This window comes from Montipora foliosa, chromosome 2, assembly GCF_036669935.1.
Source record: "Montipora foliosa isolate CH-2021 chromosome 2, ASM3666993v2, whole genome shotgun sequence".
Taxonomy (NCBI): domain Eukaryota; kingdom Metazoa; phylum Cnidaria; class Anthozoa; order Scleractinia; family Acroporidae; genus Montipora; species Montipora foliosa.
This window is the reverse complement of record NC_090870.1, coordinates 27,174,004-27,191,503: the sequence shown is the minus strand read 5'-3', so window position 1 is coordinate 27,191,503 and position 17,500 is coordinate 27,174,004. Positions and strand designations below refer to the sequence as shown.

General features: G+C 37.3%; 2 protein-coding genes across 2 annotated transcripts in view; one reads left to right on the top strand and one right to left on the bottom strand.

Annotated features, from left to right (window-relative positions):
- LOC137992771 (AP-3 complex subunit beta-2-like) overlaps positions 1 to 13,435 on the top strand; it is a 57,296-nt gene extending 43,861 nt beyond the window's left edge. Inside the window, exons 21-31 of the mRNA XM_068838286.1 lie at positions 1,356 to 1,474; positions 1,635 to 1,734; positions 3,995 to 4,090; positions 4,567 to 4,682; positions 4,997 to 5,111; positions 7,243 to 7,364; positions 7,930 to 8,115; positions 8,715 to 8,757; positions 10,480 to 10,564; positions 11,184 to 11,281; positions 12,094 to 13,435. Of these exons, the coding sequence (XP_068694387.1) occupies positions 1,356 to 1,474; positions 1,635 to 1,734; positions 3,995 to 4,090; positions 4,567 to 4,682; positions 4,997 to 5,111; positions 7,243 to 7,364; positions 7,930 to 8,115; positions 8,715 to 8,757; positions 10,480 to 10,564; positions 11,184 to 11,281; positions 12,094 to 12,395 (1,382 nt within the window). The 3' untranslated portion in view covers positions 12,396 to 13,435. The remainder of the gene's footprint in view (positions 1 to 1,355; positions 1,475 to 1,634; positions 1,735 to 3,994; positions 4,091 to 4,566; positions 4,683 to 4,996; positions 5,112 to 7,242; positions 7,365 to 7,929; positions 8,116 to 8,714; positions 8,758 to 10,479; positions 10,565 to 11,183; positions 11,282 to 12,093) is intronic.
- A 2,434-nt stretch (positions 13,436 to 15,869) lies between these two features.
- LOC137992774 (protein FAM81A-like) overlaps positions 15,870 to 17,500 on the bottom strand; it is a 2,963-nt gene continuing 1,332 nt past the window's right edge. The window contains exon 1 of the mRNA XM_068838289.1: positions 15,870 to 17,500. This exon is cut by the window's right edge and continues 1,332 nt beyond it. The gene's annotated coding sequence lies outside the window, so the exon portion shown is untranslated.

Genomic DNA, 17,500 nt, shown 5'->3' with positions numbered 1-17,500 from the left:
TTCGCCAAATGGAATAATTATATTAATAACCTTTCCAATTATTGCAAGTGAAAGAAGCCATTAATCTGCCGAAATAGCATCACAGCTCGACAAAATGTTAGCTATGAAACTTGCCTGGTTGTTTCAGAAGGAGCGCTACATTGTTGACTTGATCTAAAACCCCAAAACACCACAGTTCGGATAAATAGATCGTTATGTTATACACTTGCCAAAACGCCATTTTCACAGCATGTATGTATGAAACTGGGCCCGAGCTGAACTCGAACAAGCGAAGCTGGTTGAAAGCCTTTCGCAAATTTTAGGTCTGATTTTAGTAACGTGTTTGTCGTAAATAAAATGTTAGCCCCGTAATCGGCGATCGATGACTGCAAAAATGGCTTGTATTTACAAACAGCTTAACGGCACGTATTTACAAATTTATCGCTTGTGAGGTGCACGACAGTTTGTTCGTGTCAGCTGCTGAAAGAAAATTGCTTGAACGCTCCTGAACTGCCTTTCAATGTGTTGCGAAATTTCCTCAACTGCCTTGCGAATTATAGTTTTTCCTCACAAATTTTCTTTAGCTTAACGAAACTTTGAAGAAAAGTCGCCCTTTGTTTAAGCGAATTATCGCTTGATACGCCATGAAATTTCACTCGAACTTTTGTGCGAATTTTCTTCGAAAAGTCGCGGGAACAAAGAACAAAATTCGCGCATTTCGCTTGCATTACTCTTGCACAATACTGTATCAAGGCCTCAGGGTTCATGCTAGCCTGTGTGGCTGGCAGGATATGAACTTTTTATCGCAGGATTATTTTAACATGCTGGAGTAAATTGATGGTTGCTTTGTTGTGTTTTGGCAGTAAGTGAATTTTAATCTTTTTTTTTCAAAACTGCTTGTCACCATGCCAGTCGCAGCCCACTCGTGGCCAAAACGCAACGAAAAAACCATCTTTTTACTTACAGTGTTAAAATAATCCTGTGATAAAATACTCCTGTGATAAAAATTAATACTCTGCCAGCTATGCGGCCTAGCTTCATATTCCATCATTTGATATATGATGAGCATTCTGCTATGACAAAGTAGCGACTGAGATAAGTGATCCTTGCACTTTGCTCGACAATTTAAGCAATGGTCTCTTATAGACATCTGAGAAATTCAGGTGGTTCCAACTGGATTCAAACCCATGACCTCTGCACTGCCAGTGCAATACCGTACCAACTGAGCTATGAAGCCACGCAGTTGGGAGCAGGTCAGTTTGTTGGGCTCATTTGTTCCCGTACACGTACTACAATAAAAAATAGGTTTTAACATTTTCAGTTCATCTTACATGCTAGCCAGCGCTCATGTAAATAATTATCCAAATTGTTTTCAGATCGCCAAGGCTTTCAGGTTGGCTCCCTATCTCACATGATCAATCTGAAGGCCACAGGCTATCAGGAATTGCCATCATATCCAGAGGTTGCTCCAGATCCATCGGTCAGAAATGTCGAAGTAAGTCAGTCTTGTGTACTTTGACAAAACAGGTCCATTAACACTAGGGAACATTTTCTTTTGTAATAAATAGCAAACTAAGGTTTGCTATTCAGATAAGGCATAAATATTGTATTAAACTTTATTCGTATTTCTGACAACATTTTTCACCTTTTCCAAGGTCAAAACATACTGGGAACCAAAAAAGAAAAGTGGTAAAGCAAAGAAGACAACATTTTATTCAGACACAGAATCTGAGTCAGAATCTGAGTCAGGATCAGGTAAATCATTTACAACAATAATTTCTGTTACAATGTTGATTGTTAGTATATACCACGCATGAGAGTAGTGCTCTCCATGCACGCTAATTGGCTAACTCAGGTGATTAACCAAGTACTATTCACTTCCCTAGTACCCACCACATGAGATTTGAAATTTCCAACCAAGAATAAATAAAGCTTTGCAACAGCGTTGTAAAACGTAGTTAATGGAGCATGACTCGTAGAGCTATCCCTCCACATGTCACGTTATTTCGTAAACATTACACAACACAAACGAGACATGAATGGATTCCTATATTCTAACAATCCGAACTGTGTTCCTTTATCCTTGTCTTTAATACTGTCTGCCTACAGTTATATCCCTTATCTGGATTGGCGAAAAGCAACAACTATCCCCATTCATGTCGCGTTGAGCGCTACAGAAGTTGTTTGTTTTAGATGGTAGGTTAGTCACCATTGGTTTAGTCCTAGACATTAGTCTCAGTATAAAAGGTCTAGTAAAGTCCAAAGTATCACTCTGTGAGCTCTATAGTTAACTGTAAGGAGTACCTTTACTGTTTACGAATTTTATTCCCACCCTCCCTCCCTTCGGAGGTTTTGTTAAGGTCAAGTTGAATAAATTCGGGTTCACCTCTCGGTACACGCTTCGGTTAAGTCTCGCAGCGACTTCCCCAAGCTTCGGTGTTTTTCATGCTATGCCATTTTACGCTCTCTATCTGCCTTTGTTCTTGTCCGATCCAGCACGTGCCGGCAGAGTCAGCTCGTAGTGCTGGGGAGATAAGGAGGCTTGAGCTATTTTTACCGCCTACACTCTTTCCATTATAGCATGATGCTGGCCGGAGGTTTAGCTCGTAGTGCCGTGGAAAGTTAGGCTTGTATATCATTATTTGGCTTTTACCGGCCTACAACTTGTCCGATCCGGCGCGGTTCGCCTCGTGCGTCAGGGAGATAAGTTCAGGCTTTTAGTCACGCTACGGAAGTCGTCTGTCACGCCGATCGTGGAGCGGTGTCCCCCCCTTTACGCCAACATTATCTCTTGCGTTTTGTTTTTGTAGTGTGTCTTAACTATAAATATCCGCGGGAACTGCGACATTAATTAGTTTTTTGGTTCGGTTTTTATTCAGCTTGTGTGGTACACACTGAAAGAATTATTCACCTCAGTGTTGGTCAAAGTGGTGGATATTTACCAAGCCAGCTTGGTAAATATCCACCTTTAGAACCCGCCCATTAATTTTCAGGGGATTACGTCAAATGGTGCAAACTCACGAGACAGTTATCATGCACTAACCTCCATTGTGTGGGTATTTGCCCTGCAAAGCTGTAGCCAACATTTCCGTCGAAAAGAAACAAAGCCACTGGGACAAAAGGCAACATAAGAGTTTTTTTAACTATAACCCTAACCCTAACCGGAAAAACTGGAACGCTCCGGAACTCCCTGGAAGTAACCCAAACTAAAAACCAACCTAAGAGTGTTCCAAGGTGTTCCGATGTTCCAGGTTGTAGTTCATGCCGACACAAAGAAAGGGCAGCCCTTGTCTATACCTTTCTCTCAATAAATTATGATTGGTTTATTTCCCAAAATGAGCATTCCTGATTGGCTATTACATTGCGTGACAAATTGACGCAAGCAGCCAACCTAGATTGCAAGATACAAGCAATAATAAATTATTGTGGTAAACAAAACTAATACAAAAACACTGTCATTCAGGCTTTGCACATTGTCTGTCATGTTTGAAGCTTTTCTTTTCAGCCAAATAATGTTATTCATTTTGCAGACTCTCTCAGCCACGGATATTGTCAGCTGACAGAACAGCTGCCCGAAGGGGTTTATTTACTAACTATTTACCTCCAATTATTAAGTTCTTAGTGTACACCAACGCCCGCTGCAATTTGCGACCTGCAGCTCCAGCCATTTTGAAAGTTCAACGTACGCGTTTGTTTCAACGATTTTAGAGCAAAAGAGAGATTGCTCCCAGTCTAGATATTCCTTTCATTGTAGTATGCGCCAAGCCTGCTCTTCAAAAGAGAAAAGAACTGTTTTAGGCAAATTGGCTGTAGTGAGTTTCTTACCTAAAGTGCTGTACCTTTAAATACCCTGAAGTGGGCCCCCAATGATGAGAAAATTACCTGGCATTAAACAGTAAAATCTTTGAGTGTCACTCTCAGGAGGGAAAGCGTTAAAAGCCAAAAGGCATGGTCCTATGTTCGATACTTCTTTTCCTCGTTCTCCTTAACTGTTTAATTAATGTGCAATGTTTAGAATCGGGCAGTGGAAGTGAGGAGGAAAGTGGAAGTGGCTCAGAATCTGATGATGAAGGTGACAGCAAAAGCGAGTCAGGGGCTTCTACTAAAACTGGTAGGAGATGAGACCCTAACATTCCTCTGCATAATAATTTTATTAATACTTGTTCAGTAATTTTTATCTGGTTCTGAATTAAATCCATGAGTGAGTATTTTCAGAAGTCCATAATTTAAATTTCCATTCATTATTGACCAAACTTGTTCTTTCAAGACGGCTGGATTTTAGCCAAGGGTTTTTTTTTTTTTTTTGCATTTTTATGGACCTCGGCTTCATCTCAGGTGATATACGGGTAAACATGAAAAGAGAAGGAGGTCAGACAAGCTTGGTCAATAAAGGATTAAATTTTACCATAAGGCCACTACAAATGGCTTGTTTGTTTCCCAGCACTGGTAAAGAAAGCCATGTGTGATGGTACGCTGGTTTTTGTTGCAAAATAAAGTTACCAAGTCTGTTTTGACTTTTTGTTATTCTGTTGCAGACTTGACCTAAAGTTACAATTATTAACCATTTTGTTTTAAAATGTTTGACAGGGAGCGAAAGTGAAGAGGATAGTCATTCAAGTGAGGAGAGTGAAGAAAAGTCATCGGATGAATCAGACACAGAAAGCAGTGAGGAAACTCCTGACTCTGATTCCGAGGAAGAGAAGGTTTGTCCTCATTTAATAAAGAAATTCAAAAGATGAAATACAACTTAAGGTTAATATGCCTAACCACTCACATCAAACCACTTTGCCTTTGCAAAGTGCTGCATCATACTATGCCAAAAAAAATAATGTTACTTATACCAGCCTGCAGCTGCATGTCCTCTGGGAAATGTTTAATCTTCTGAAAACACTCACATCTTGGAAAAAGCAAACTAAGATAACTGAGCTTTGTTTCCTGGTATGAAAGGTTCATAATATTGCTATCTTTATTGTTGCTGTATTAATTATTTCAAGTTTTACTTTCTTTTCATTCAAAGCCTCCAGTAAAAAAACCAACCAAGTCAGCAGCAAAGGTTACAAAACAAGAAAAATCTCCTAGTAAAACCACTTCACCAGCAGATAAAGGAAACACCTTGCTGATACTGGATGACTGTAAGCTTCATTGACAATTAATTCTTTCTTAACTTATGACCTGTTTTGCTATGCAGGCCATGTGATACCATCAAAGACTTAGGTAAAGGGTATTTACATGTATATGAGACTGGGATGAACTCAAACCGATATGAACTTGTTCAGGTATGACATTTTTGCAGTCGTTTACATGAAACCAGGATGAAATGCTTGGTGCCTGGTTTTTGGATGAAATGATATGCTTTGCCAACCCAAAAGCATACAGGCTTGAAATTTCTCGACCCAGTTTGAGATTTCTTGCCACCACACACTGGTGGCTGAGTTGATTGAGCACCAGGCTTTGACTCCAACCGGACCAGCACTCAGGGTCTTAAAATAAATGAGGAGAAAGTGCTGCCTTTGTAATTACATCCACAAATGGTTAGATTCAGATAAGGATTAGAAACTGTAGGCCCCATCTCACAACCCTTCACTGCTCACAATCTAGTGGGACAAAAAAGAACCCGTACACTTTTCGTAAAGAGTAGGGCATGAAGCTCCCAGTGTTGTGGTCAGACCTCATTTCATTCATTTGTGTGCTGGGTGAGATTGCTAATGGACTGATAGCAGCTACCAGCGGCGCCTGTATATGCTGGTGTCTGATCTCCTCCATAAATCACTTGCTTGTAAAGCACATTTGAATATGTAAATAGAAAATGCGTTATATAAATTCATTACTATATTAATTTTACATGAGACAGGTACAAACTCAGACCTGTCTGAGTTCATTGTCAGGCTGGTCTCATGCACGTAAATACATAAAAAGAAATGTATGGAGGTTGATACGAACCTGTCCAAGTTCATCCTGGTCTGATGTAAATACCCCCTAAGTTTACCACTGTAGTATTTGAAAGGGTGTAAAAATTAAATATTTGGTAATATTCATGTGGTAATAATTTTATTACGGGTAGCTGTTGTCCTGAAAGTAAATTTAGTGGCTTTTTAAGAAAAACAAAATTGTTGTTGACAGACATTATTTCAGATAGACTTGCAAAAGAGAAGGATGAAAAATGCCAACCGTTAATTTTTTCCAAACAATGCTGGTAAAAAAATCATCGAAGTTTCCCCATACAGGTCGTCTTTTTTTACTCTTATAATTACATAATTAGAAAAAAAAACGAATTAATTGATGGTGACACAAGGATCACAAAAAGGCCATGGCCTCTGGGAAGAACCAGAGGTACAATCATGTAGTTTAATCTCCTTGAACCATAGGATTTGTCCTATTATAATAATAGCTTGCAATAGCTTGGGGCAGTGCTTATAAAACGCACCTACTGTTAAAAAAATTGCAAACCAAACAAAATACAGTTTTACAATTAGTGTTTTTTGTAATTACATCTAGACCCATCACAGAAAGTGCTCTCCCTTACCTAAATCTTATAGACATTCTAACTTAAAGTAAATAATGTTTACCGTTTCCACACTCTAAAAATTAATTTACCCATTTGTGGCATAAGAGGCTTCTGCCAAACGTGTTTGATATTTTTTTTCAATATGCCAGCAGTCGGCATGCATACTATACAAGATATGCTTCTAAGCAAAACCTCTGCAAGCTAGCAGCGTCCTCGAAGCAACATGGGAAACAAATCTTCTCGTTTATGCAATAGATCTCTGGCGAGATCATGTTCCTCATCACATTAAAGAACTCACTACATTTTCCTTTTCCAAAGAAATTAAATGCTATTTGCCGTCAGAACAATACTTGAAAGTAACCGGACTATACTAATTTTAATGATGAAATGGTATATGAAATGAATCATATGTGAATTGCGGTTATGAAATCAAGTGAAGCTATGATCTTCACAGTTATGAGAGCAATTTTTGCAATTGCGTAGAGAAGCCTGAAAAATTGTCGGCCAAGGTGTCAACAATGCATTGGCCCACAGTGAGCCCACAGTGGACTCAAAGTTCAAAGTTAACTATGACATATTGGCCTAACACATTGCTTTCTTTGGGATTGGATTTGTTACCCTTAACTTTGAATAATGATAGTGTGCCCTCACAATGAGAAACCACAACACTGGGAATCAAATACCATACTTTGCCAACCAGGATTGTGGCCTTTGTTTATAAAACAATAATTTAAAAGTATTAATGATTGTTGTTTCAGTGAATGAACCAGTGAGTCCAAACGTTGGTTCCACTTCTCATAACATTCTGTCACCAAGCCTGGCCTCTGAAATGGAATCTTTATCTCTTACAAGTGATGTTACAACAACTGTCATAACACCTGTGAGTTGCTATGGAGACTGTCTCATTCTTACCAAAATTGAGTCACTGACATTGCCATTGTTGCTGTACCACAGTTTTATTCTAAGTGTAGCTTTTATGTTTAAAAAGCACCTTACCTCAAGGTGATCTCTTCATTAAAAGTGAACTCTTAACTCCATGGTGTCTTTGGCCTTTTTTTACTTCAAGAGTTTTTTTACACCCACACCAACACAAATTACAGACTTGAGTCTATTCCTGAAATGACGTTACACAATCACTGTTGCTCTCCTGCATTCAAAGAATTTCCTTATTGCAAAGCAGTTTGTGGTGTTTGCGTGGGAACAAGTCCTCAAGGCCTCTGACCAGCTTGCTTGTGTATCAAAGAACTGCAAGTGTCTTTCTTGTTAATGCACATTGAAAAGAGTTTGTGATGAAAGTGGGGGAAAATTAAATTAAGTTGCTATTTTTAGAGTTACAATAATGTTAATTTTATAGACTTTTACCTCTAAAAGGGCTTAATGCATAATTTAGCATTATCTACATTTTATTTAAAGTTATTTTCAAGATTTATTTTTCTTTTCTATAGCTTAGTTCAAGTTTTTGTACTGCAAAATCCTATGAGCTGCTCCATCGAATGCAAGGCAAGGGACTCAGTGGCAGCTACAAGTTTACCAGAGGTCCTTGTATTTATTCAACCACTATGGTGGCTGTTGAAGTTACATTGGTCAACAACTCAGAGGCTTCAATTTCCAACATACATGTGGGTGAGAAGGTAGAGTATGAAATAAATCTATTATATTTGAAGTGCTGGAACACGTGAGCCCAACAAATTGACCTGTTCCAAACTGAGTACCATAGACTGTAGCTTCATAGCCCAGTTGGTAGAGCATTTCCACCAGCACTGCAGGGGTCATGGGTTTGAATCTAGTTGAAGCCACCTTCATTTTTTCACTCTTTCTTTCCTTCCTTTAATTTACTGCGCCTTTCAATAACATGCGACTCTTAAATTCAAAGGTCAACCGACAAATGCGTTTTTCGCTACCGTTAATCAAAATTTAATGTTCAGCGGTTCCTCCGAGCTTCCGACTACTGTCGAGTGCGTAATAATCAAATCAGTCAACAAAGTCGGAAGCTGGGAGGAGCCGCCGAACATTTGATTGACGGTAGCGAAAAACGCATTTGTCGGTTGACCTTTGAATTTAAGAGTCCGCATGTTATTGAAAGGCGCAGTAAGGTGGAGTATGTTACAAGGAAGAATAATTATTTATTAGCACTTATTGGTGCAGTGTGATATTTTTTCGCTGCTTTTTGGTATAGAGTAGTGGACTATTCACCTCTCCACACATTCACTGTACTGTTTTTTTTTTGTAGAAACTAGCATCAGGGATGAGTATGCACGAATTCCAGGAAGTTGGTTAGTAATTTGTATTTTTGCATTCATCTCTGATAATCCTTTTTCTACTTTTGATGTTTCCTGTCAGGGGTTTCAATAAGCACCGATGGCCGATCAAAAACGTTGGCTACTTCGCTCAGAGAAGTCGGCTATTTTCCCCCTAAATTGAATTAATTGAAGGAAACCTAAAGTAAAATTCATTTTTGATGGATTTGAATGTACTTTTTTTAAACCTCAATTTCAAAATAATTATCAGATTTGATACTTCCATCTTCGAGCTACAAAATTATGAACGGCATTTTTACCAAGACCAACCGTCGCATTTTTTATGTAATTCAATTACGTTCACTTACGTACGTCCACAAACATATCAAGACGTTTTATGCAAAACAGGTTGTTATTGATTAATCGTTGCATCAAAACTTGTTTTCTACCAAAACAGTAAATGCTTCTTTTAGTTTCATTGGTTAAGCCTTTTTGTTCGCTCAGATTAAAATGACATATTCTTATGGTTCGACTGAACTGATTTCTCATGTTGACCGAACAAAATTATTGCGGTTTGTCTAGACAAACCAAAATGTTTCAATTCGCGCTTGAAAAAACATGCAAAAACGTTTGCTGTTAACGGCAGCGTTAAATTGGTAGTAATGATGACATGAAGTTGCCGAAATGTCATACAACATTTACGGTAAATCGTTAATTTTCCTTTTGAAATGGTTTTCCAAATCTTTCTTCGCTGGAAATTATCAAAAAAATGCGTGTAACTGCGCACTCAGTGTCTTTGTTGATAAGAAATCTTCCTTTAACTTTGTACTCAAATTGTCGCCCAGGACGCTGGAAATCGCATTTCAGAGCTTCCAGATTTCAAAATTTTCTGGGGGAGCATGCTCCTAGATCCCCTAGACGAAGGGGCCTGGCGGCCCCTTGGATGATGCAGTCGGCTACTAGACTTAAACCAGCTGCCTACTTCAAATTTTATTGAAAACCCTGCCTGTTGAGCAACAGTCACCAACTAAGCTCAAGTAAATGAGTAGGTCGAGTCACAAGTGAAATCGTTTTTCTAATCTAATGCTCAAATACCGACAGTAATAAGGGAAGTTAATGCAATTCACTAGCAAGAGCATCTCTGTATAGCATACTTTTCAAATCATTCCACTTGGTGATGTTTCACCTCACTTACTGTAACAGCAAGAATAAATAGAATTATAAAATAATTAGGATAGTACGTGCACTCTCATTGGTCAACAGCTGTGTTTAGATGAGAGTATGTAAACATAGTTGTGACAGCACACGAATTTTGATTGATTTTGTGTTGTCAGATGCGCGTTTTGATTGGCTTGAAGGTAAAAATGGAAAAAGACTGTCCTCTATTGCTTAAGGACGGTGCCTACTAATTCAAAGGTATTTTTGCGCGGTTTCCTGAATATGCGGTAAAAGCAGATCTTAACAAGTGTTATTGAAATCCAAAAAGAAAATTGGGGGTAACCGCGCATTTTTCGAAGATAATTAATCAACAATATTTGTAAAAAGCTGTAACATACAAAGCAATGTATGGCGTTCTTTGCCAAATTGAATCTTAATTATCTCTGAAAAATGCATGGTTACCCCCAATTTTCTTTTTGGATACCATAACCAAGAGCACTTGCTAAATAAATTCTGCATTAAAATACTCTATTACGCAAAATGTCATTGCAGTGATTTGTTGTATGCATAGTATAATAGCGATGTTGTTTTGTACTCCAGCATCATTAGCACCAGGAGCAACTATCTCAGTAACAGCTGGAATCAATTTTAATGACACCACGCAGCCAGCAAATTTTAATTTGTGGTAAGAACCAAGGTTTTCTAAATTAATTTTAATTGGAAAATTGCCCACAAAATTTTGAAACACTTACAAAAAGGGGTAGAAAAATATGGCAAGAAAGCCCAAAGAAACCACAAGGTTTATACAACTTGCAATAATTTTATTGGTCTTCCCCCCATAATGACAACTTTAAACAATTTAGTTACATTTAAATCATTTTAATACTGCATTCACAAGAAGATGATAGCAATTATTATTTATCAACTACACTGACACATCACATGCTAAAAAAGATGCATATTTACAAGACTAGTTTAACATTTCTCAAAAGGCAGTATGCAAAATAATGAAATTCAGCTTCACTTTCTTAGGCAATCTTTTGGTAATCTCCTCAAGGTACAACCTAAAGTGAGCAATAAACCATGAATAATTTTTGGTGGGAAAAATATTTTGAGAGTGGTCTTAACATCACAAGCAACCAACAAGTTACAAAAATTATGAGAAAAAGTTAGAAGTCAAAAACCCTTCCCCACTTGAGAGCAAGACTTTTGATTTTACTCTGACTGGTTTAGAAGTGAATGGGTTAACTGGGAATTACCAATCATTGGGTAATTTTAAGATGTTGAGGTGTTTTCTATTTTAGTACACAAAACAACAAATTTTCAGTCAGCATTAAAGCTCCTGTTGGTGAATTGTTACAAGGATTTCCCATGACAGAGGCTGACTTCCTGGAAAAGCAAGGTAAGCAGGCATCAATAAATTAAAATAAAACCAACATCATCAACATCAATGAAAGGCAGGCACCAGAAATAAGCCCTCTTGATTGTAAAAAATGTAGTTCTTACAGGAAATTGTCATCCAAAATTTCTGAGTTTATTTTGTTAGCAAGAGTTCAGGAGTAGGTTGTCTTTAATAGCAGAAGGGGGAATCCATCTCCTATAAAAATGTATAGATTGAAGCTTAAAAACAAGTTACACGTACATGTATACTGTAAGCCTTATCAACAATGTCACAGTATGACATATTAGGGCATTACTTTCATTTTAAGATATATAAGAAATTTCTCTGAACCCTTTAACAGCTTTTCCTTCAGGGACATTACATTTTTGGTTTGTTTTTGAATGATATTAGTGCTGTATGGCTTATAAGAAAATTATGTTATTATTTTTTAACAAAATCCCTTCTTGTGAGGACATTCTTAAAATGTGGTTTGCCAGTAGGGATAGATAGTAGACTTAAATGCAGTAATAATAATTATTATTGTACCGTACTATTTTAGTCCCAGATGGAATAAGACCGGAAGGTTAATTATAGTACTGGGGAATTTAAAATAGCTTAATTGAATTCAGTGGTTATGGTAATGAATCTGATGCAACAATTTGTTGACTAACCCATTGGTTGACAGTCAACAAACGGCAGTTGAAAATGATGTACAGTAGTACGTGAATTGGCCAAGAATTTTTTTGCCAGTTCAGTGGGGCCCCTTGTGACAGCAACTCTAAAATCTCTTTGATTAAGTGGAATAATGCCAACTGGTGTCTCAATGATTGCAGGCAAGCTGCGTGGCTTGAATGAGAGTTCAGGAGAGCTGGAAATTCCTTCCAACTCAGCTACTGAAGACAAAGTCTGTTCGAAGGTAAAAGAGGCAGCAGCTGTCACCTGTATTGGCTCCAAACATCTCCCTGATGGTGACTCCACATACAGGTTTGCTGGTCGCACTATCTCTGGTGGAACACTTGTTCTTGTGACGGTTAACATCAAAGCCAAAGGAATGAATTGTTCTATAATTGTGAACTGTGAAAAGATGGCAATTAGCTCCATGCTTGTCAAAGAAATCAAACAAGCTTTGCAGTAACAAAGACAATCATTTTGATCGATCCAAGGCATTATTTTTTTAAATGAGAGTAGAAGTGGAGATGCTAAAAATTATTGATTAGTTTACGTAGAGATGAAGCGAAGGCCACCACCTAAATGAGCCTCTAGAGCATCAGTCAAAGAATAAAATTTGACCCCAATTATTGGAATAAAAAATTGCTAAAGATCTTTCATAGGGTGAAGGACTGACTGCCCGTCTAATCAAAACTGAAGATTTTTAAAATTGGTAATGTTTTTTTGTTTTTTTGTTTAAAGCAGTAATATTATTAATTTTAAAAGAAATGATTGGGAAAATAATAATTGTTATTGGTATTTGACATTCAGATTTTCTTTTAACGTGGCAAATTAACAAGTGTGCTAATCGAAAAATAAGGTCTTGTTTTTTTGCCCTTGCTGGACAATTTTCCCAGTGTGTAGTTGAAATGTTTACTACACAGCACATCGTTCCATTGTTGTTTTGTTTGTTCCTACTTTGGGGTAGGACTAACAGAAGAACTGGAATGAGGTATCCGTAATTCATTAAAGAACATGCATTATAAAAAGGGGTTTTCCACGTGTCTATATCAATTTTGTGGCCATTCAGTGGTCAATGTTTAAGTTTTGTGCCAAAAATCTCAAAAGACAAGAGTATTCTAAAAAGTATGTACTTTCATTCTGCCATTGGGGTTGGAACACTATTCCATTCACTTTCGTCTTTGATAACAGAATGGGTGTAGTGAATATAAATTTTCATGTATTCCTCTTCAGTATTACTACCAGAAGAATGTGAATATAAAATTATAATTATTATTATTAATGTATTAAACACACAAAAGATGGAAATTCATTATTCTGGAGGGGTGGGTAGGGTTCAAAGATCCAGGAAATTCTGCAGGGGAGGGGCGTTTAGAAGCAGCCCAACTATGTCCATTTTGGTGATAATTAATTTTAATTTCATGGATTTACACACTCAAATTGATTACAAAGAATAAAAATTGGTAATAATTAACATTAAAAGTCATACCTTTCTTCAGTTGTGAAGTAGCTCTTATCTGTGTGGTTATTTTGCATTAATTTTACAGTTCAAGAAAGAGCCAAATAAAGTAAAAATAGTAGAACAATTTTTACTGTATTCTGCTCAGCCAAACCCTTGCAATGTAACTCAGGTCAAAATCTTTGTTAAGGTCGTATTTTAAGGGTGAGCCTTCATGAAAGGTTAGGGTCATCTCTTCATTCATGTATCAATCACTTGTGACCTTTCTTTGCACCCTCCGTGCAAATATAAGAATGGCACTGCCTAAGGCTTTCCTTTAAATCCCCTTTAGCTGTAAGCCTCTGTTGTCTTTAAAAACATTGCACTAGGCAATCCCTTTATGCAGACTTTAGTTATTCACAGATTAAACAAGGCAAAAAGGAAGATGTTACAAATTCAAAGCAGTACAAACCCCTAACAGCAGGACAAAATGCTTTCAGCCTCAAAGAGATGGAAATAAAAAGCTTGCACGTTTGGGTGTGAAAAGAGATAAAGTCACTCTAAAGATGATAATCAAGCCTTCTATGCCATGCTGCTATCTGGGATGATAAAAATACGGGGCAACTCTGCGATACCCACAAAAGGCATTTTTGGAACTATTGCATCATAATATTGTTTTAAACTTACATGGATAAAAGATCATCACACTTTAAGAGTGTACAACCTGCGGAAAACTTTGGAAAAAAACACAAAGAACCACCACAGTTTAAAAAAATGGTCAAAACATCCCAGAAAATGAAAGGGCATGTTGTATATCTACTAGATCCCACTCTTAAGGAGGGGGTGGCACTTAACTACAGAAAGACAGTCAGTGGTTGCTAAGGAAGCTTTTTAGTCAAGAGCCCTTCAAAAAGGTTGCATGGATGGTTCTTTGAAGTAACTTTTTCAATGGAAATGTGACATCACTGATATAAGAAGGTGTATGCGCAACTAGTGAAGGTCCTCTGCCAAGCATTTCAATGAAAAACACGTAAAAACTCTCAGGAAATGAAAGGAAGAGGTGGTTTTTTCACTGGATCAGTTCCCATCATTTTTTGTAAACTGTAGCATGGAATTTTTTATTTGGACAAAAAATGGAACGGATATTTTGACAAGTGTATCAAAGGAGGAACTTATGACGTCCAGTGTTGAACACTTACTTTTTCACTAATTTTCCCTTTGGGCAACCAGTTTTGTTGTTTTGGTTGCCCATGGTTTTTTTGGTTGCCCACCTTCGGAAGACCTGTTGCCTATCAAAACTCAAAGGAGGCTTGTAAAAATGTCAATTTTGTGTAACATTGTGTGTAAAATGGGTTTGGCAGACCGTGACTCCTGCTGTGAGTCCATTGCATTCTAGTAGCCTTCACAGTTTTGCTTTCACCAGCATATCTTTCAGTGCTTTTCCTTTTCTGTAAGAGATCAAGGGAGATTCCCTGAATATCTCTCTGAGATTAGGCTGGTTTTGAATTAAATGCCATTTGCCCAACAGTATGTTCTTTTAATAAGCCTTTCAAAGCTGGTTGAAATTGTGTGACAAAAGGTACAATTATTTTCTTGTGCACTTGTTTGATATCAAAGTATCGTAGTGCATTTGGCCGTGCGAAAACTGGGTTCCAATGTAACAAACATTATTTTCGGAGATGTTCCTCCTTCCAATCTGTTTTGAGGTTTGTACTAATATATCTTTTAACAGAAAAATGAGTGACAGAAAAGAGATAATGATAATATCATGGGTGACAAATTACTCCTTAATTTAGGCGCGAAATTTCGGCGTTAATTTATAATTTCACATGTGAAATCACAAAATTGCCATGGTAACATCTCTTGTATCTCGATCAGAGCCAAGATGGCATCTAGATTTAAGACAGTGACCATTGAAGAAGTTACGAAATTAAAAGAAGCGGCAGAAAATTTAAATACATGAAAGAGCACAATTAACTGGGTGAGAGTTTTTGAGAAGTGGTGTGACGAAAATAGCCTTGAGAAAAACTTGGAGATGATTCTTCCCAAGCAGTTGGATAAAGTACTCGAGCGATTTTACGTACAATAGACCATTTTACAGCTGTGGCTAAGTTACCAGGCCTAACAATGGAAGCGAGGCTGCCGGTGACCCTGTTTTGATACAAACCTTCATGCTTTTGTAATGTTAATATGGACTAATTAGTGTTACAACAACACAATTTACATGATAAAAGCAGTGAGGTCTGTATCAATGCAAGGTCACTGGCAGCCTCGCAGCCATTCATAGGCTTGGTCGCTGAGCAAACAACTGTAAAATGGCCTATTACGGTTGTGAGCGTAATTTGTCACCCACGACATTTAAAGGTAATCAAATGGTTTTCTCGTGAAATTAGGAAATAATTTCACTTGCGTTTTGTCAAAATTCTGATAATCAGAATTTAGACAAAACGTGCGTGAAATTATTTCCTAATTTCACTTGTCGCCATTTGATTACACATACTAATGCATTTATAGTGCGCAATTTTCCATAAAAATATTCAAATGCGCATAACAGTCAGTTAAAGGTAAGATCTAAGATTTAAATTTGAAAATGCACAATAAAATATTACATTAGAAAATGCTGCATACTAGAATACAAAAGACGGTAGCTACTGAGTTGTAATTATAAAAATTCTGAACTAAATATGTGTTTTAAGCTTAACTTTAAAAACATCAACAGACTTAGGGCGTCTGACATCAAAATGTAACTTTGTTATTTTTTTATAGTGTTTACGGTGACTATGTTATATTACTAGTCACTTTCTTCGTTGCCAATCAAATCGTTTCACAAAACATTACTCTAACAAAAATTCTGATTGCCCGATCGGGTAAGTCCTAGAGTTGTTTTACATGCCCATGGATGTATTTCGCTTGCCCTGGGTAATCAGGCAAGCGTTAGTGTCAAACACTGACATCATATTATTTTTTAAATCCATGATACAGATTTAGTGTTAGTAGAATGTTCTCATACATCCATGTAAGTTGTGTTAAACATTTATGAAAAACATAGTTAACCCACTGAGTTTTTAGGCATTTTCTGTTTTGGTCACATGATTTTCCAAACATGGTTGAGAGTTGAACCAGACCAAAATAATAAATAGAACATTTGGCGAAAAAAGGTAACTGTAGAGTTTAAAGGGACTCCAGAAATGATTCTTTGAAGGGTTCATAGCAACAGTTTGGTACAGCTGTAGTTAACCCTTTGACTTCCAAGCCCACCTGAACCAGGCATACATAGCATTTTACTCTGTCTTGCGCCAGACAATTTTACTCGTCAATGGGAAACCCCTGGGAGTCAATGGGTTAAGAGCCACCCCCCGTTAAGATAGTTCAAACATCCCAAAAATGCCTGTGGGCTTTAAAGATCTCTATGTTTGGGAAAATTTACCACACAATATCTTAATCTTGCATTTTTCAGATAAGTTGTGTAACTCCAACCTCCTAGAAAGCCTGCTATAAAACATCAACATTTTTATAATATGTATTTTTATTGGTTACATAATAACTCAATCAAAGACATAGAGGAAATTATGTGGCTACATGGAGATACAAAATTTCTCTTTGAGTCGGGAGTGTTAGTATGATAAAATTTTAAATGTAAATTTATACTAAATATTTCAGTTTTCATTCTGTCACAATCATTAGCTTCTTAAACTTTAGCAAGTCAATGTAAATAAATTTATCTTTCTCTGTACAGTATTTCACATGGCAGTGACCATCTTCAAAACATATTCTACTGTTATTTACCTAGACTTTCACTCAACAAAACGAGCACTGTGATTGGTTGATTCTTGGTCACGTGCCCCTGATCAAATTCAAATGTATCCTGACCGAGATACAATTCCGCTGTTGTTGCCCACTCCAGATGTTTTTCTGCGATTGTTGAAGGAAAAGTCTAAATAATTTATCTAACAAAGTACTTGATGTCTGGTCCCTCTGGAAACTAGTTAGTTTTGTTTTCCCTCGAGTCCTCTCCTAACTGTTTCCCTTGGGACTATACATTAAATTTTAAGTGTATAATATTTCCTGCTAGGGACCTTTTGTCATGTATAACAGATGTTTCATACTGCATTGTTAAGTTGGATCAACTTCAT